The sequence below is a fragment of the Chiloscyllium plagiosum genome, chromosome 24, assembly GCF_004010195.1.
Source record: "Chiloscyllium plagiosum isolate BGI_BamShark_2017 chromosome 24, ASM401019v2, whole genome shotgun sequence".
Classification (NCBI taxonomy): domain Eukaryota; kingdom Metazoa; phylum Chordata; class Chondrichthyes; order Orectolobiformes; family Hemiscylliidae; genus Chiloscyllium; species Chiloscyllium plagiosum.
Genome location: NC_057733.1, coordinates 13,259,548 through 13,278,506, shown reverse-complemented (window position 1 = coordinate 13,278,506; position 18,959 = coordinate 13,259,548). Strand labels below are relative to the sequence as shown.

At 42.1% G+C, this 18,959-nt stretch overlaps 1 protein-coding gene across 4 annotated transcripts; it reads right to left on the bottom strand.

Moving 5' to 3' along the window:
* Window positions 1–457: 457 nt before the first annotated feature.
* Window positions 458–15,942, bottom strand: LOC122562029 (manganese-dependent ADP-ribose/CDP-alcohol diphosphatase-like). 4 transcript variants are annotated; one of them, XM_043714452.1, is made up of 4 exons: window positions 15,758–15,942; window positions 9,013–9,645; window positions 4,042–4,164; window positions 458–919 (listed from the first exon to the last, which is right to left on the bottom strand). In XM_043714452.1, exons 2-4 carry the CDS (start codon window positions 9,605–9,607, stop codon window positions 624–626), a joined length of 1,014 nt encoding a protein of 337 aa, XP_043570387.1. In that variant the 5' UTR covers window positions 9,608–9,645; window positions 15,758–15,942; the 3' UTR covers window positions 458–623. The 4 variants fall into 4 exon arrangements, with proteins under 4 accessions (XP_043570387.1, XP_043570388.1, XP_043570389.1 ...); XM_043714453.1 differs by lacking the exon at window positions 15,758–15,942 and adding an exon at window positions 15,572–15,654; XM_043714454.1 differs by lacking the exon at window positions 15,758–15,942 and adding an exon at window positions 10,503–10,520.
* Window positions 15,943–18,959: the final 3,017 nt, after the last annotated feature.

Sequence of the window (18,959 nt, the reverse complement as noted above, 5' to 3'; positions counted from 1 at the left end):
TGAGAATGTTAAACATGTTTCAAGATTTCTCAGAAAAGAGAACTTCTGCATTTTTATACTGGCCTTTCTGAGTTCAGCTTGTCCCAAGGCATTTAACCATGATTAGTCACTATTTTAATTTAAAGGCAACACAGCAGCCATGTTCCCACAAACACTAAGTGGCTAATGAACAGAGACTTATTTTTGGTTGGTGATGCTGGTTCAGGGATGAAAATTGACCAGGACCCTTGAGTTCTCCAGCTTTTCAAAAAAATTGCCTTAGTTTATCAGGTATTACCTCTCATAATGCAGCACTGATACTGTTCGAAGATTATGTGCTGAAATGTTGAGTAAGACTTGAAAGCAAAACTTTTCAAATCAGAAAGTGAGCAAGAAACCTGGGACAAGATTTGATTATATGAGGCAGAAAGCTAATTTGTCAACTGTTAGCACAATCTTGAATTAAAGACACACACACTTGACACACAACAGAATGCGTCACTCTTTTCGGATCTGAGATTTTAATCTGTAGGTGCTACTATATTTAACAGGTGATGATCTAATTTTGATCCCACTTGTTTTTTCAATGTATTCACATGGTACAGAACATTAACATTTCTATGATGAGCTAAAGATTATTTGATTCAGATTTTCTTGTAGTGAAGAATCCTGTCCTGAATCCTGCCTCTTCCCTTGACAATCATTCTGTCATCATATACATAGATAGTTCCAAATGCATGGCTCTCTGGTGGTGTTTCAATCACACCTTCGAGTGTAAGATGGTGAATTCCATGGCAATCCAAGCAATAAGCTCCATTGTGATCATGTCCAGCCAGAAAACACACAACACTCGTGTGTGCATGCAACACCGACAGGATCTCATCGTAGTTCCATGCAATCCCATGTGAATTTGTAGACTGTGGATGGATTGGAACATGAGCTGCAATAAAAATACAACAGTTTTATTTGTCTGCTCTGAAGTACGAAATTGACAGCAGTCAAATCCAGTTGACCTGACAATACCGGATCAGACAGCAGGGTCTTCAGATATCACACATGAAAGCTGACATAAATCATATTGCTGATTTGATCAGGGAATAACTTCAGGAAATGTTTGTGCCATTTGGGAACTTCACTGTTTGACAGCTGAGCCCTATAATCTGTAACTTATTTCTAAGGGTATCTAACTGTTTCTAAGGATTTGATATAAAGTAAATGGGGCCGTATTTGACAATCACTTACAAAAAAAACACTAATGGACTTCTGCTGGCCTTTATCTCCAGTGAACTGAAATAAAGGGGGTGGCATAGTGGCTCAGTGGTTAGCACTGCTGCCTCACAGCATCAGGGTCCCAGATTCGATCCCAGCCTCAGGTGACTGTCTGTGTGGAGTTTGCACATTCTGTCTGTGTCTGCGTGGGTTTCCTCCCACAGTCCAAAGATGTGCAGGCCATGTTAAATTACCCATGGTGTTAGGTGCATTAGTCAGAGGGGAAAGTGCGTCACTCTTCAGAGGGTTGATATGGACTTGTTGGGGCGAAGGGCCTGTTTCCACACTGTAGGGAATCTAATCTATTCATTCTGAAAGATCCATCTTAGCTATACTGATAAGACCGTACCTGGAGCATCATGAGAATATCCTTAATGAGCTGAAGTATATTGACATTGGAGGGAATACAGCATGGATTTATAAGAATGATAACTAGCCTGCAAGGGTTAATTTTGGAGAAGAGGTTATACAAACTAGGGTTGTTCTGTCTAGACATTAGAAAGTTGAGGGGTGTTTTGCTTAACATTCTCAAGCTATGAAAAGAAGCAGGTAGAGAAACAGGAGCTTTCTTATTGGACAATCTAGGACAAAGGGATATGGTCTGAAGTCAAAGCAAGACCCTGTAGGAGTGAGGTAGGAATACACTCAGTAGAACTCTGTTCTGCAAACAGCAGCTAATATTAAATTGATTCTAAATTTTAAATCTGTGATTGAGACATTTTTCGTATTTAAATATATTAAGGGACAAAGGCAGGTGTGGGGAATTTGGAGGCATATCAGGGTGTACAGTCTCACTTTATTGTTTAACACAGGTGAATGGCAAAAGAGGCTATTGCTGTATTACAGCCATAGTCAAAGATAGCCTATTGTTACAAAAACAGAAATTGCTGGAAAAATTCAGCAGGACTGACATCAACCATGGTCAGAAAGCAGAGTTAGGGCAGCACAGTGGCTCAGTGGTTAGCACTGCTGCCTCACAGTGCCAGGGGCCCATGTTTAATTCCAGCCTCAGGCAACTATCTGTGTGGAGTTTGCACATTCTCCCTGTGTCTGTGTGTGTTTCCACCAGGTACTCCAGTTTCTTCCCACGGGGCCAAAGATGTGCTGGTTAGGTTGAATGGCCCTGCTAAATTGCCCATAGTATCCAGGAATGTGCAGGCTCAGTGGGTTAGCCATAGGAAATGATTGGTTACAGGGATAGGGTGGGGGAATTGATCCAGATGGGATGCTGTTTGGAGAGTTAGTGTAGACTTGATGGGCCCAATGTCCTGCTTCTGCACTGTAGGGATTCTATGATTAATATTCCAGTCCAGTGACCCTTCTTCATAACTCAAATTTCTGTTTTTGTTTCAGATTTCCAGCATCTGCAATTCTTTGGCTTTTACTTTATAGGTTATGGTTACCTTGACAAATAGTGACAATAGAAATAGAAATTTTAATTGATGTTTCACAACAATTCACAAAGAGCAAAATTTGATTAGAATGTACAACGCTACAAGAAGCTAGTTACCAATTCTGACGGACATCATTTCTGTGGCTGTAGGAATGAAGGTGGGTCACATTTCATATCTATATGAATCAGCAGCTATCTCCACCCCTATGTGATTCTGGTGCATGGCTAGGTAACAGTGCCCATGTATGGAGATACGCCTCCCATTCAGCACACTTCTGCACACAGCACCCTCTGCTCACCTTCCAGGTTCACCAAGCCTTAACTCCCAAGGAACTCCTACCTCGCTGAAATGAAAACCTCACATTCCCAGCCACTTTCTCATGAGTTATGCCTGTGGAGCCGGGAATTGTTTTGATTTTGTTCTCCCATCTTAGAAACAAATAATAAGACTGCGGTCCTTGTTCAAAGAGGTGGAAACTGGGGTTTCTAGGTAGGTTGAAGGTTACAGCTTAAGTCAAAAAGCTGAACTTGTGACTTCTACCAACTAGAAAGATTAGGGCAGCAAGTGCACGGGAATACCACCACCACTAAGGTTCCTCCATCTACAAAATGCACTTAAGATATTACTGACTCTCCTTAGCACCTTCCAAACTCACGACCATACCATCCGAGAAGACAAGACAGTAGATCCCTGGGAACCCCACTGCCTGCAAGTTGGACTCCAAACCGTTTATCATCCAGAACTTGGAAATATACCGTCATTCCTTCAGTGTCACCAGGAGGTAACTCACTCTCTAACAACACTGGTGGTCAACCCACACTAAATCAACTGCAGCAGTTCAAGAAATCAACTCACTACAACCTTTTCAAGGGTAAACAGGATGGGCAATAAATGTTTATCTTGCCAGCAATGCCCATACACCATGAATAAATTACAGAAAAACAAATTTTGGGATTTTAGGTGATCTCGCAGTTTTAAGCCTTCCTCTTTTAAGGATCACAGTGCAGGCCAGAATAATGAACAATATTGCTTGAGTTCTATTTGTTAACACCAGAAAATTAAAACCAGTGATGGAAAAGAAAATTTGAGTTTTAGGTGCAGTATTGCATATCATACATCATTTGTTAAAATGTTAAAGAGCAAGTTGCATTGAGAGGAAAATTAAAGTTAGCAAATTTATGATGATTTCCATTGTTAAAGAAATCACAAAGCTCTAAAGAAATAGGAGAATTTTTTTCTTTTTGTTGTTTGTAATAAGATTAGAACCTCATTTCTAAAGAATGTGTTTAATGTTTACTGACAAAATCTTGCTAAGTCTATAATTTTATCCCATTGATACCATTGTGTAGCTATATACTCTGAATTGAATACGTTGTGATTTTATATAACCAGCACCTACCAGCAATTGTAACCTTCTCCTGGTTACGATCTGAGAAAGTTAATATTTTGTTCAGCCAATCCAGCTGTTCCTTACTGAAACCTCCATTAAACGCCACAAAACGTTTTTCCAGCCCATGGAGCCCTGTTGATGAAATATTTTAGAACTTTTCAGTTTTAAATTTGTAATGATTTTGAACATATGAAAACTCATCACATTTTTGAAACGCCACTGGGAGACGTACTCTTTTTTAGTATTTGGTTCTTCCCCACACAAACTAATTCCCTAATTCAAATTAATTTGTGGAGGCAATGGCTTAATGATATTTTTGCTGTACTATTCACCCAGAAACTCAGCAAATGTTCTGAGGATCCAGGTTCAAAGACCCAGGCAGATGATGGAATTGAGTTCAATTTTTAAAAAACATTTGGAATTAAGAATCTAAAGATAAACATGAAGCTATTGCTGACTGTTGGAAACATGTATCTGATTCACTAATGTCCTTCAGGGAAGGAAATCTGCCAACCTCACCTGGTCTGGCTTACATGTGACTCCAGACCCACAGCTGTCATTTACATAAATGATTTGAATGGGTGTGTAGGAGGAATGGTTAGTAAGTTTGCAGATGACACTGAAATTGGTGGTGTAGTGGACAGTGAAGGTTATCCTAGAGTACATAAGGACCTTGATCAGATAAGCCAATAGGCCGAGGAGTGGCAGATGGAGTTTAATTTAGAAAAATGTGAGGTATTGCCTTTTGTAAAGGCAAATCAGGGCAGGACTTATACACTTAATGGTAGGTCCTGGGGAGTGTTGCCAAAAAAAGAGACCTTGGGGTGCAGGTTCATAGTCGCTTGAAGGTGGAGTCACAGGTAGACAGGGTAGTAAAGAAGGCGTTTGATACATTTGTGTTTATTGGTCAGTGCATTGAGTGTTGCGACTGTTCAAGACACTGGTTAGACCATTGCATTCAATTCTGGTCTTCCTGTTAGGTGCACAAAAGATTTACAAGGATGTTGCCAGGGTTGGAGGGTTTGAGCTATAAGGAGAGGCCGAATAGGTTTGGGGCTGTTTTCCCCAGATCATTGGAGGCTGAGGGGTAACCTTATAGAGGTTTATAAAATCACGAGGACATGGATAGAGTAAAAAGCCAAAGTCTTTTTCCCAGAATAGGGGAGTGCAGAACTAGAGGCCATAGGTTTAAAGTGATGGGAGAAAGAGATAAAAGGGACCTAAGGGGCAACATTTTGATGCAGAGAGTATTGCATGTATGGAATGAGCTGCCAGAGTAAGTGATGGATACTGGTACAAATGAATGGGAAGAGTCTAGAAGGTAATTGGACTAAATTAATTTGGGTTATCTGGTCAGCATGGGTGAGTTGGACCAAAGAGTCTGTTTCTAAGCTGTACAACGCTATGATTCTACGTGATTGACTGTCAACTGCCTTCTGAAACAACTTAGCAAGCTACTCAGTTCAAGGCCAGTTAGAGACAGACAATAAAGCTACAATAGCCATTGCTATTTCATGGAGATTTTGCAGGAGTTTGTCGTTATTCCATACTTTCAACGTCATGGTTTGAGGTTTTGAAAATAAAATTCCATCCTTCTGTACTCATTCTCAGTGGAGCAAAGACAGAAGAGCTGAAATATAGCCTCCAATGTGATAACCATGTACTGTCTTTTGCATTATCACCACACCAACAAACATAAGTAGAAGCAAGAGTAAATTTACCTATTCCAAATTTAAATTAATTTAATGATTATATACATCCGTAGCCCTCTGGATACAGAATTCCTGAGATCCACAACCTTTTAAATGGAGATATATTTTTCTTTATCTCAGCCTCTTATCCTGAAGTTGTGCCCTCTTACCCTAAATGCCTAGCCAGGAGAAACAGCAACTCAGTATCTACCTTATCAAGTCTTTTCATAGTCTTGAAATGTTTCAGTGTTATCATGACATTCTTCCAAACTTCAGTGAATACAGACACAATTTACTCAGCCTCTTGTCATTGGTCCCTGGGATGAGAAGATTACCCAATCTAGTGAATTTTCACTGTACTGTCTCCAATGCAGGCTTTCTTAAATATGGAAAGCAAAATTAAAGAGTATTCTAGAATGGTGTCAAAAATTCCCTGTACAGTTGTTATTGCAATACTTCTTTACTATTACTTGAATCCCCTTATAATGAATTGACAAAATTTCATTTGCATAAAAAGGCACAAAAAGGTTAATGTACACTTGCACTGTGTGTCCAAAATGGTGCTGTTATTCATTTCTGATTTACTAAAAGCAACTGGCTCCACGTGGCTAGATTATTGGGTACACTGCCCTGTACCAATAACTTAATTAACAACAGTCTGCATTGATTTAAAAGAAAATACTACCTGACCAACCTCCATGATATTCCTGAAAAATTAACAATCCACATAATGAAGACATATTATGTGCTATGCTTGAATTTCAAATCACACAGGGGAATAATCAATGAATTAAACTAAAAGCTAAACAAGGAGATTGGAAAATCATAGGAATAACGATGAAACTGGCTGAGGTGCATGCAGCAAAGGTATTGGGCACTAAAGCACTTATATCAGAACTGGAGGGATCGTAGCAGTGTGAAATATTGAATGGGGATACTGTTGGGACCAAAAGCAATTCAAATTAACTGGATTCAGAAATTCAGTGTGAAGTGATTAATTTTCAGATTGTATTAAATCAATCACAACTGCTGCGAGGGAAGTGCCTGAGACAAAAAAAATAGCCAGGAGCTAATTGAAGATGATGCTCCATGCCGTCTCACTACTTAGAAAGTCTACCAACAGTAGGACCAGGTGCAGCTCGGCTGCACACTGAGCTAAGACAGGCAACTAATTTAAACAAATGGTATTTGTTGCAATGCAACTGTGGGAGACACCGTCACCAGCCGTGCAACTGCAGTATCACTGCCAGGAAAGTTGCAGGACCTGTTTAGATTAGATTACTTACAGATTAGATTACTTACAGTGTGGAAACAGGCCCTTTGGCCCAACAAGTCCACACCGACCCACCGAAGCGTAACATACCCATACCCCTACTTTTTCCCCTTCACCTAACACTACGGGCAATTTAGCATGTCCAATTCACCTGACCTGCACATCTTTGGACTGTGGGAGGAAACCAGAGCACCCGGAGGAAACCCACGCAGACACGGGGAGAATGTGCAAACTTCACACAGTCAGTCGCCTGAGGCGGGAATTGATCCCGGGTCTCTGGCGCTGTGAGGCAGCAGTGCTAACCACTGTGCCACCGTGACTCCATACTTAAGGCTTATTTCGCATAGCAGCCTGGTGCCCCTGAAATGAGTTAGAGAACTGTTGAACGAGAGGAGTGATTTAACAAAAAACATCATGGCTATTTGGTGGTGGGAAAGTCGCTGACTTGCGTGTGATAGCACTTCTGGGTAAAAAGGCAAACACAAAGACTGAGGGAGTGATCAGCAAAAGCCCTTTGGGCCCTCACTCACTGTCTTGGTCCTTGAGCTGGGCAGTGAAGGATGCGGCCAGTGGGATAGTGAGGAGAGGGAAGCTGAGGAGGGGCGGAGGGGGTTAAAGGTGGCCACTGATGATGGATGAGGAAAATGGTGAGCATTGGAGGATGGTAGGCAGTGGTGAGGACAATAGCAAACAAGGCAACAACAAGGGCTGTGACCAGCAGAACAGGAAGGGAGAGGCAGCAACATAGGAGAGACCAGCAGAACAGTAAGGGAGAGGCAGGAACAAGGGAGTGACCATCAGAACAGGAAGGGAGAGGCAGCAACAGGGGAGTGACCAGCAGAACAGTAAGGGAGAAGTAGTAACAAGTGAGCACTATGCCCAGGTCCAGTATAATGAGGGTGCACAATGACGATGCCAGTGACACCGGTGTCCTGTTCAAGTGAGTTGGAAGGAGATACACTGCTTTAAATTATATTGATCCCTCTGAGGGCTCCTCCACGCTCTCAGACCTGTGTCAGTAGGATCCACCTTTTCTAACAGAGGCTTTAGGCATGCCAGCATTCTGATGGGCCAAACTGAGATCCACATACATCCCACTCTGCCTTTATTAGTTCAGTGAGTTCAGAACAGACTGGTTAGGCAGCTTCCTCTGGGACTATCCATGCAACAGTCTGATACCTTTAATTAGGCCCGATGTTAGGACCCTTGAAGTTTGCAATAAAATTGTGTCCGATACATGAACTAAGGTAGGACATGGGCAGATAAATATAAATAAGTTGAGAGTGTGTTGCTGGAAAAGCACAGCAGGTCAGGCAGCATCCAAGAAGCAGGAAAATCGACGTTTCCAGCCCAAAACGTCGAATCTCCTGCTCCTTGGATGCTGCCTGACGTGCTGTGCTTTTCCAGCAACATAGTCTCAACTCTGATCTCTAGCATCTGCAAACCTCACTGCCTCCAAATATAAAGAAGTATAAAGTCTACATATAAGCAAGATAAATAGATTAAGTACATTGCCCATGAATTGAAATCAATAAGGATGAAGGTGAAACAAGCTTGGTTTAATTGACAATACATCCTGCCCCAACTCAAATCAGCAAGTAACATTCAATGTGTTTTACCCTCATCTATTTCAGTTGTCTCTCTCAGCATTTTAAATTTCACATCCCTTGTCATCATCTGTGTAATATAAAACTTGGGTAAAAGAGACCAAAAGGGCAACTTTTTCACGCAGAGGGTGGTACGTCTATGGAATGAGCTGCCAGAGGAAGTGGTGTAGGCCGGTACAATTACAGCATTTAAAAGGCATCTGGATGGGTATATGAATAGAAAGGGTTTGGAGGGATATGGACTGGGTGCTGGCAGATGGGACTGGATTGGGTTGGGTATCTGGTTGGCATGGACAGGTTGGACCAAAGGGTCTGTTTCCGTGCTGTACATCTCTAGACTCTATCAGTTAATTGAATAAAACTTTATGGTCACCCGATAACAGTGCATATAGATGTAACCTTAAATTACCTTTTGAGCTATTAAAATCTTCATTTTTGTTGTATGACGTCAATATTTCCATCGAATCACGATGTTTCTTGCTGGAATATTTCCTCCCCAAAATGCTAAGGTCGTATGAGTCGGTGATTATGAATCGAAACTTAGGGAAAGGACTAAAATGGTAGCCATAAAATGCCTCTGAGTCATTAGGTTTGGACCAGGTCTCAATGCTGTTATCTTTGTTTCCCAGGCACGTGCTATTGAGAGCTGATTTAAGTAATAGTTCCCTATCAAAATTATACAATTCATGGTTACCCAAGATATGGTGCACAGGAGATGAACACTTTGAAAATTCATCTAAGACCACTTGAAGTGCATGATCTGAGGACTTTAGCTGCAAATTGCATCCATCAATGATGTCTCCAAGCTGCAGAATAAAGCTGGGAGTGTTCACTTCTTCATTCCATCCCCTGACAGCACTGCACAGTAAATGGAGGCTGTTCCTGTAATAACGTCTCATTGTGCGTGTGCCATTATAACCATTGTCTGTATTGGCGTATTGAATGTCTGCTATGACACCGAAAGTAAAATTCAGTTTTTTTGGCTCATCTGCGTCAGTTGCCATTCTTTCATGAGCTTAAAGTCCACATACCTTGCCACTATCTGAAAAAAATAAAAATAGGTTTAAAAATAGCCCAGCTCTAATAAAGTTCATTGCATCATTAAGTTTCTTTATTGCTCATTTCACCAGACAATGTTATATTGATAAAGATCTATTGATAATTGTATACTTGGATCACAGAAGCACAACCTCAAATCACTTCCCTCTGCATTTCTGCTGCTGAAGGTGACAAAATTCATTCATTCCCAAGAGGTTTTCTCACGTCTATGCCCTATGACTGTTGAATAGATCACTTATAAGACACAAAGCATTAATGAGAAGGTGGTCATATATTAAATGATGAGTAGCATGAAGAATAGAAAGCAAAGATCAAGATAAATCGATATCTCTAGGATTTGAAGGGTGTAGATTCTGTCATTGCACAAGTAATTATGCCATACCATTTCCTTTTACATTTATGTTAAAGATAAGTACAAAAGTATGTAAGTTAGCTCACTGAGCTGTAAGGTTTGATTTTAGACGTTTCATCACCATACTATGTAACATCATCAGTGAGAATCGCTGGTGAAGAGCTGGTGGTATACCAGAGACTCTCACTGATGATGTTATCTAGTATGGTGACAAAACGTTCAAAAATAAACCTTCAAGGTCAGTGAGCTAACTTACATACTTACCATCAACTTGAGCTACAAATCTTCTCAACAATCGATAAGTACAAGGCATATAAGATTGAGGCTGGTTCAAGCTATCAAATTGGATGGCTTGACAATCAGAAGTACAGTAGCGCCTCGACATACAAACCACCCGTTCATGAACAAATTGGTTTACGAACAGGATTGTACGTAAAATTTTGCTTCAATGTATGTCCGAAATTCAAGGTACGAACGAAGGTACGAACGTAAAAAGGCCGTGTGCAACCATGTGGTTTCATTGTTCTGCTTTGCTATGCGCTTGTTGAACGCAAAAGCTCTCGGGCCCCGCGTGATCTCATTCAGTTCGTCTTTGGCATGTACGCTGTGAACAGCGTTCGTTGCTACGTCCAAGCGTTCTTACGCTATCTGAACAATGGGAAAAATTGATTCAGTTTGCAAACTTTTCGGTTCGCGAACCGAGTCCCGGAACGAATTAAGTTCGTAAGTCTAGGTGCTACTGTAAATTGCGCATGTTGTATATTGTAAGAGCTGAACATTTTGTTATACTGCCTTCGCAACTGCCCTCTCTGTTGGAGAAGTGTAAATAAAACCAAAAAAGAATTGTAAGTAGCTATGTTGCCAATTTTATGTACATTTTGCCAACAGGGACAGTAGCAGAGATGGCAGTATAACAAAATGCACAGCTCTTACATTACACAATGCTAAATGTTTCTGATCTTAAGACGTGGAAAATGGACAGATACAGTTCGATGCGCAAAACAAAATGGTCTATTTTGGATAAGAAAACAATGAAAGCATAGTATAAACAGAGTTGGTAAAATAAAATTGCAAGAAGCTGGGATTTTAAAAGTTGGACATCATGTAGAAAAGACTACACAAAAGGTCAATAGGAATTTGGATTTTGTGTATTAAAGATACTGAATATAAAATAAATTTCTAGAAGACCGGTTGATCTGATACTTGTTAGAATACTACATATAAACCTGGGTACACAATTCAAGAGGCACAGGCACAACAAATAATCAACACATAAAAACTTACAGCAATTAAAAAGAAATGAAAAATTGGAAGACTTTTTTTTGAGATTATCAGTAATGAAATGCATTTTTCAGAGGATAACAAAATGGTAAACAAGAGACACAGATTCAAGATTATCAACAGGAGAATGGGGGCAGGGGAGGAAATGTGGAGAGTGCTTTTCACATAAAGGTTAACGAGAATATGGAACTTCACCCAGGCAGCTCACAAGGTCAGATTTCTGTCTTGTCATCGGACATTTGTATTAATTCTCTAACTGTGGACTTGGTGAAACATTGGGATTGAAATTCAGGCCTTTAAGATAACAGGTAGCTAATTCTCAATGCCCTGGATGGCATGCTGAATCTCTACTCTTGTGTTGTATACCAAATTAAATCAAAACCATTTGCTATAATTTTTGTTTGGGTAGCAAACTCTGCCTTTTGGAATTTAACAGCGGCAAGTTCAAAAAATAAAATGTATTTCTGAAGAATAGTTATATCATACTTGAAATATCAACTTAGTTTCTCTCTCTACAGATGCTACAAAACCTCCTTAAGCTTCTCCAGCACTTTGTTTTTTTATTCAGATTTTGAGCATTTGCAGTATTTCAACATGACTCTGAGCTCTTCTTCCGTCGCCTTCGCCTTCATGCTCAGTTCTTTGGGCAAGAGTCCTCCCCCTGCTCCACAATTTCCAGCCCTCGGTCTTTTCATTCGACGCCTTAACTCCAAACTTTTCCTGTTTCTTGCAGGTGTTAAGGAACGCAAGCTTCAACTTCTCATCCACACCCCTGCCCACCGTCCACCTTCCAACAGTCCCAATCCCTCGAACCCCATCTCTTCCAGCCCCAGCCCTTGCCGTGTGTTCACCATACCCTCTGACCTTCCCCTCTCTGAGGCTGAGCATGCTGTTCTCAGCAAAGGACTCAGCTTTGTACCCTTACGTCCCCACCTCAATGAATTCCGGGTTCGACATGATGCTGAGCTTTTCTGCCGTCACCTTCGCCTTCGTGCTCACTTCTTTGGGCAAGAGTTCTCCCCCCGCTCCACAGATCCTTTCACATCCCTCCAACATTCCACCTCTAATTGGATATCCCCGCCAGGACAATTTCCTTCCCTCGAACTTTTCATTGACAATTGTCGACAGGACATTGGCCGCCTTAATTTCTCTGCCCCTCTTACCCATTCCAACCTCTCTCCATCCGAACTTTCTGCTCTTTGCTCCCTTAGGTCCAACCCCAACCTTGTCATCAAACCTGCTGACAAAGGGGGTGCTGTTGTTGTCTGACGTACTGACCTCTACCTCGCAGAGGCTGAGCGCCAACTCTCAGATTCCTCCTCCTACCTCCCCCTGGAGCATGACCACACCACTGAGCATCAAGCCATTGTCTCCAACACCGTGACTGACCTCATTTCCTCCGGATGCCTCCCCCCCTACAGCTTCCAACCTCATAGTCTCCCAACCCTGGACAGCCCGTTTCTACCTACTCCCCAAAATCCACAAGAAGGACTATCCCAGCAGGCCCATTGTGTCAGCATGCTCCTGCCCCACTGAACTTATTTCCTCCTACCTTGATCCCATCCTTACTCCTCTGGTTCACTCCCTCCCCATCTACATCCAGGATTTCTCTGGTGCCCCGCGACACATTGACAGCTTTCAATTCACAGGCCCTAACCACCCCTATTCACCATGGATGTGCAATCTCTTTACACCTCCATCCCACACCAAGATGGCTTGAAAGCTCTTCGCTTCTTTCTCGAAAAGAGGCCCGAACAATCTCCATCCACCACCACTCTCCTCCGCCTGGCTGAACTTGTTCTCTCTCTCAACAACTTCTCCTTCAACTCATCCCATTTTCTCCAAATCAAAGGTGTAGCAACGGGTACCCGCATGGGTCCTAGCTATGCACCTTCCCATCACACGTAACACCTTTCCCATCACACACGGCACCTTCCCATCACACCTAACACCTCTCCCATCACACACGGCACCTTCCCATCACACCTAACACCTCTCCCATCACACACGGCACCTTCCCATGCAATCGCAGAACATGCAACACCTGCCCCTTTACCTCTTCCATGCTCACCATCCAAGGCCCCAAACACTCATTTCAAATTAAGCAGCGTTTCACTTCTACATCTTTCAATTTGGTCTATTGCATTTATTGCTCCCAATGTGGTCTCCTTTATATCAGAGGGACAAAACACCGACTGGGTGATCGCTTTGCTGAGCACCTTCCGCCTGTACGCAATCAGGTCCCGGACCTTCCTGTGGCTTGCCACTTCAACACACAATTCTGCTCCCATGCCCACATGTCTGTCCTTGGCCTGCTGCAATGTTCCAGTGAAGCTCAACGCAAACTGGAGGAACAGCATCTCATTTTCCCACTAGGCACGTTACAGCCTGCCGGTCTCAACATTGAATTCAACAACTTCAGATGATTATCCCATCTTGACCCCTCTGTTTTCATTCTGCTCCGTAATTTTTTTTTCACTGTGCTGTACCTCTTATTTCTTGATTGTCTCTCTTTTTCTCGCTCCCCACTCTCTCACCACCTTTTTCCTCTCCTCTTCCCCCTTTGCTACCCTTCTCCCGTTTTGCCTCTGCTTCACCATCCCCCCCATCTGCCACATATTTTGTCATATAGCACTGGCTTCAGCCTTGGTCATTCACAGCTCCTAATCTCTCTATGCACTGTCATTATCAAGTCTATATTGCTACCTTTGCTTCTGGAGCCATTCTCTCAGCCGAGCAACACCTGCCCCTTTTTCTCCCTTTTTTTTAGCTTTGACAAAGGGTCAGTTAGACTCAAAACGTCAGCTCTTTTCTCTCCTTACAGATGCTGCCAGACCCTGCTGAGATTTTCCAGCATTTTCTATTTTGGTTTCAGATTCCAGCATCTGCAGTAATTTGCTTTTATTTAGCAAGAACCTATTACTGAGAGAGTGCAGATGTTACAATCTTGTCAGAGCTTCATTGGGGGTAGGGACAGAGAGCAGGAATCCATTACAGAGGGAGTGCAGATGTTACAATCTTGTCATGGTTTCTTGGCTCTGGGACAGACAGCAGGAATCCATTATAAAGGGAGTGCAGATGTTATAATCCACTCGCAGTTTTATTGTGGGGATGCAGAAACAAAGAGAACATCTTCCTGGCCCTACACTCATCTCTGGAACATCTGGATAATAAGAATACCTATGTCAGGCTCCTACTTCAGTTCTGCCTTCAACACCATAATTCCAAACAAACTCATGTCTAAATTCTAACACCTAGGTCTCACCTCCCCACTCTGTAACTGGTTTCTCGATTTCCTGACCAACGCAATCAGTAAGGATAGGCGACAACACCTCCTCTATGCAAAAGTCTGAATACAGCAAAGAAGAAGCTGTTCTTGAATCTGTTAGTACATGTATTGAAACTTTTATATCTTCTGCCCGATGGAAGGGGGTGGAAGGGAGTATAACCAGGATGGGAGGGGTCTTTTATTATGTCAGTTGCTTTTCTGAGGGCGCAGGAAATATAGATGGAGTCAATGGATATACTTTCCAGTTATACGCTCTCCCATCAGACAGAAGATATACAAGTTTGAAAACAGGTACTAACAGATTCAAGAACAGCTTCTTCCGTTTGTTATCAGACTTTTGAACTGACCTCTCAAATGTTAATTCTGATCTCTTGCATTTTCTCTGTGGCTGGAACACTGTTCTGCAATCTGTTCTGCCAGCCTGGTGCAAGCTGCTGTAGAGCACACAAAACAACACTTTTCACTGCACCTCAGTACTCGTGGCAACGATAAATTAATCAACCGCCACAGGGTGGGGGAATCTGTTACTGAGGGAATGTGTATGTCACAATCCAGTCAGAGCTTCCACTGCATTCACAGAGTTCACAACCCCATTACGATGCTGCCCTGCACTCCCGTCTCCGTACATACACACACAGCGAAGCAGTGCGCTGGCCTTTCATCGTTACTAACCTAGTTGGCTCCTGCTTCAAGGAGCATGACACAGGAAAATTTAAACTAAACAGTTTTCATGGGAGGAACTGCGTTGCTTGCAGTATTTCAGTTTTGTAAGCTACCAATTGCCCCACTAAATAAATAAATTACCACGGTCCAGTTCTACCTAACGTTTAAAATATGTGAATAGATGGCTTAACACATTCTGTGGATCAATCGCCCACTGCCAATGAAGTGCTCTGAACAATTTAGACGGGATAAAGAGATATATAAATTCTAATAATATTATAATTCGCACATCTGAATGAATTCAAACCTGCAATTTTCACTTACTGTGGACGCTAGACCCACGAACATACACCGCCCCTTGTGAATGGGACAGAGTGGCCAGCGTTATATGCTGGCCGCAGAGTGACTGCTATGAGAAATTAACTAGCAGCAGGGACCCTGCAATCTCTAACGGGAATACTAAATCTAAAGTAACAAACCAAAGTTCCCATCACTGAACAATGTACATACAGAGTGATCCTTCGCGTTTGCCGTCACCTCAGCCAGGGAACTGATGTTCTCCTCTTACAGACACATAATCCAGTCAATCTATCGTTTCCATTGGATTCTCCTGCAGGGATTCGATACGTGGGAACCCCATACACATCATTTCCGCCAACTGGAAAAATTACAATTGACTACCACGGTCCTTTAAAGAGCAATCTTTTCACTTGGTAATGTGTGTGGGCTTATGCTGGAAAGGTATCCGAAAATGGCACAAAATGTTCCATATTTGGGTATTGGTCAGAGGGTGAAATCGCTAACTGACATAAGCTCCTTCACCAAGAGTGTTTCTGAAAGCCAGGAACTACCTTTTGTTTTCAGTTCAAATCAAGATATTGGAGAGAGGTTTTGGTTCTGTCGCTCTACTGCATTTACGAATATCCTTAATTCCCTTTGCTCTCCTGTCCAGCACAGTATCTGCACAGTCGCATAACTTGTGTTCCGGAAGCTTCTGATTTTTGCCCTGGACTCCCTAACACATCCCTCTCAAAGAATGTCATTCCTGGTTTGGGTGCTCTCAGCAGGCAACCGCAAGATGCTGCTGCAACTTAGCCCATGAAGCTGAGGTAACCAAGAAGGCCAGGTGACTTGTGGGCATACAGAAACATTTTTTGCACACTCCCTGTCCTGCTGCATGTTCACTTCAGCTTGCTCCTTTTTGGACAGCAAGTTGACATCAAGCCAGCTGGAGTCTGAGGGCATCATTTCATTGCAACATGAGAAATTGTATTTAACTTACAACATATTTGCAAGTGCTAAGTCTTTATATCTTATTTTCACAGGAGTCAGTAGATGGCTGTAATCCAGTTTGAAATCCCTGCTGGGCAAAAATATTCACTGTGCTTGAGAGCATGAAAGTATTGAGTATGCCTGAGCTGGGTAGGTTTTGCACAGTAAGTAGTGGAAGGGCACACCTTGGAGAACTTACTCCCTTGCAGCCGTAATTGTACACCTTGTGAGCAATTTCAAAAGAACATTGGTGCAGTTGGTGCTCAGATTTTATTTCCTGCAATCAATAGGAGGCAAAACTCCAATTGTGACCTTGAACTTAATAAATACTTGCACATGTTAAAAACAAGTAAAAAGGCGATCTTCCCTCTAATGGACAGGCAAACTTGGGGTGGTGTGTTGGACTGCATAGTTTGTTCATCTTAACTCTATTCCCTTCATCGTCTTTCAGAGATCATTGGATTATTTGTCCCACCCTCTGCAAGAATGCACCTTCACTGTGCCTCAACTACAGCATGCTTTTTAAAGATTTCCAATTGTTCACTTATAGTCTTGCCTCTCAATGTTTGGTTCTGACCTAGATACATTGGAATCATTCTGAAGTTATCGAAAGTGGTGCTCCCCCTGTTATTTACTCTTTGTTCCTTGCTCATTTCTATCGCTAAACTAAATCTTCATTATCACTATGTCCTAAACGTAGTAATATCCACACTTGACCCAGTTCATTCTCAAGAACTAGCTCCAACCACATCTCTTTTCTATTTGGAATGGAAATATACTGCTATAAGAAATCTTTCTGAACACATGCTGGAGCATTTACCTCTCTCATACCTTCACAATATTGGTATTTCAGTCTAGATTTGCAAAATTAATGTCTCCCATTATAACTATACTATAATTCTTGTACTTCTCTAATTTATTTGGATATTTGACCTTCATCATCTTTCCTATTACTTGGAGGCCTTCAGACCGCACTGAGCAATGTGCTGTACCTTCATTAAATATAAAAATGGAAGGTGCTGGAGAAACTCAGCAGGTCTAGCAGCATCTATAGAAAGAAAAACAGAGTTAATGTTTCAGGTCAAATTACTCTGCTGACCTGAAAAGGGTTGTAAAATGATGGGTTTGTGTGCTGCTGGCAAAGGGAGATGAGGAGCAAGTGGAACAGAGAGTGAAGGTCCCAAAGCAAAAACAAAGGGACGACTGAAGGTAAAGGAGTGATATAGATACAATTTAGCTGTTAATCAGACGTGTGGATAGTTGAGAATAGATTGGCCTTGCAGAGAATGAAGAGAGGCAAACAAGATGTGGTTGTGGGGGTGGGCGGGGGGAATGGGCTGCTGGAGAAACAGGGAAAATAATACTCAGGATTTAAAATTCTTGAATTCAATATTGTCTTGAAAGCTGTAAAAGGTCTAAATAGAAAATGAGGTGCTGTTTCTTCAAGTTGCAATGGGGCTTGCTGGAGCATTGCAAAAGGCCTCAATACAAAATACTGGCATAAGACCAGGAAGATGTATTCAAATGGCAAGCGACTGGAAGGATGGTGTCAGCTTGTGGGGAGGTGCAGCTGTTCTGCAGTCTGTTTTCACTCTTGACAAATAGAGGAGACCACACTGTCAGCAGCAAATACATTGTAAAAGGTAAAGACTTTAATGTGAGATCAGCAAGTTAAATTCATCCCTTTTACCAAATTTTTCTTTTAAGATCTCAGATGTTGGCATCAGTCACGTGTTACTCCCTTTGCACTGGCAATGACAGATCTCTGATCCACATATCATACAGTTCTGGACTCCAATACACTTTGGAGTATACTGAAACCTATAATTGAAATGCTGAAGCTAGGACACTTTGCACACAAGGTCAAACACCCAGCTCATTATCTGAGAAGTGCATATATCAGGGCTTTTTCATTCTCTCTTGGTACTCATGCACTTTGCAACTACTTCAATGCTCACAGCATTTCTGCCTTTTTTTTGCTTGTTGCCCACACAGCCAAAACATAAAGGCTCACAGTATTTCTATCCTACCTTGCCTTTTAGCACAGACATAAAACTGGGCAGCTTGTCATGTTTGGGGAAAGGTCCACTGAGGGTTACCACCATCCTGGAGTTTAATGGGGTATTGTGTACAATGATTTTTGGCATTGCTAAGCTGCAAGGCTGGGAGGCTCAGGTGTAAAATATGAGATTAAAGAGTTAAATAGAAATGCCAACTGGCCTCTATGGGCCATCAAAGGTCAATCTCTCCTGCATTGCAACTGTGAAAGTCTATTCCTAACCTGTAGCTTTTGACCTGGCACATGGCTGGGCTTTAAGCATAGTGCTGGTATCAGGAAACGCACAAGATCATGGCAATAGCTTGTATGTCAATACTACTGTGCCATCACCAATGTGCCACCATAGAGGAATGATGCATACAAAGAAGTGAACAAAGTAAA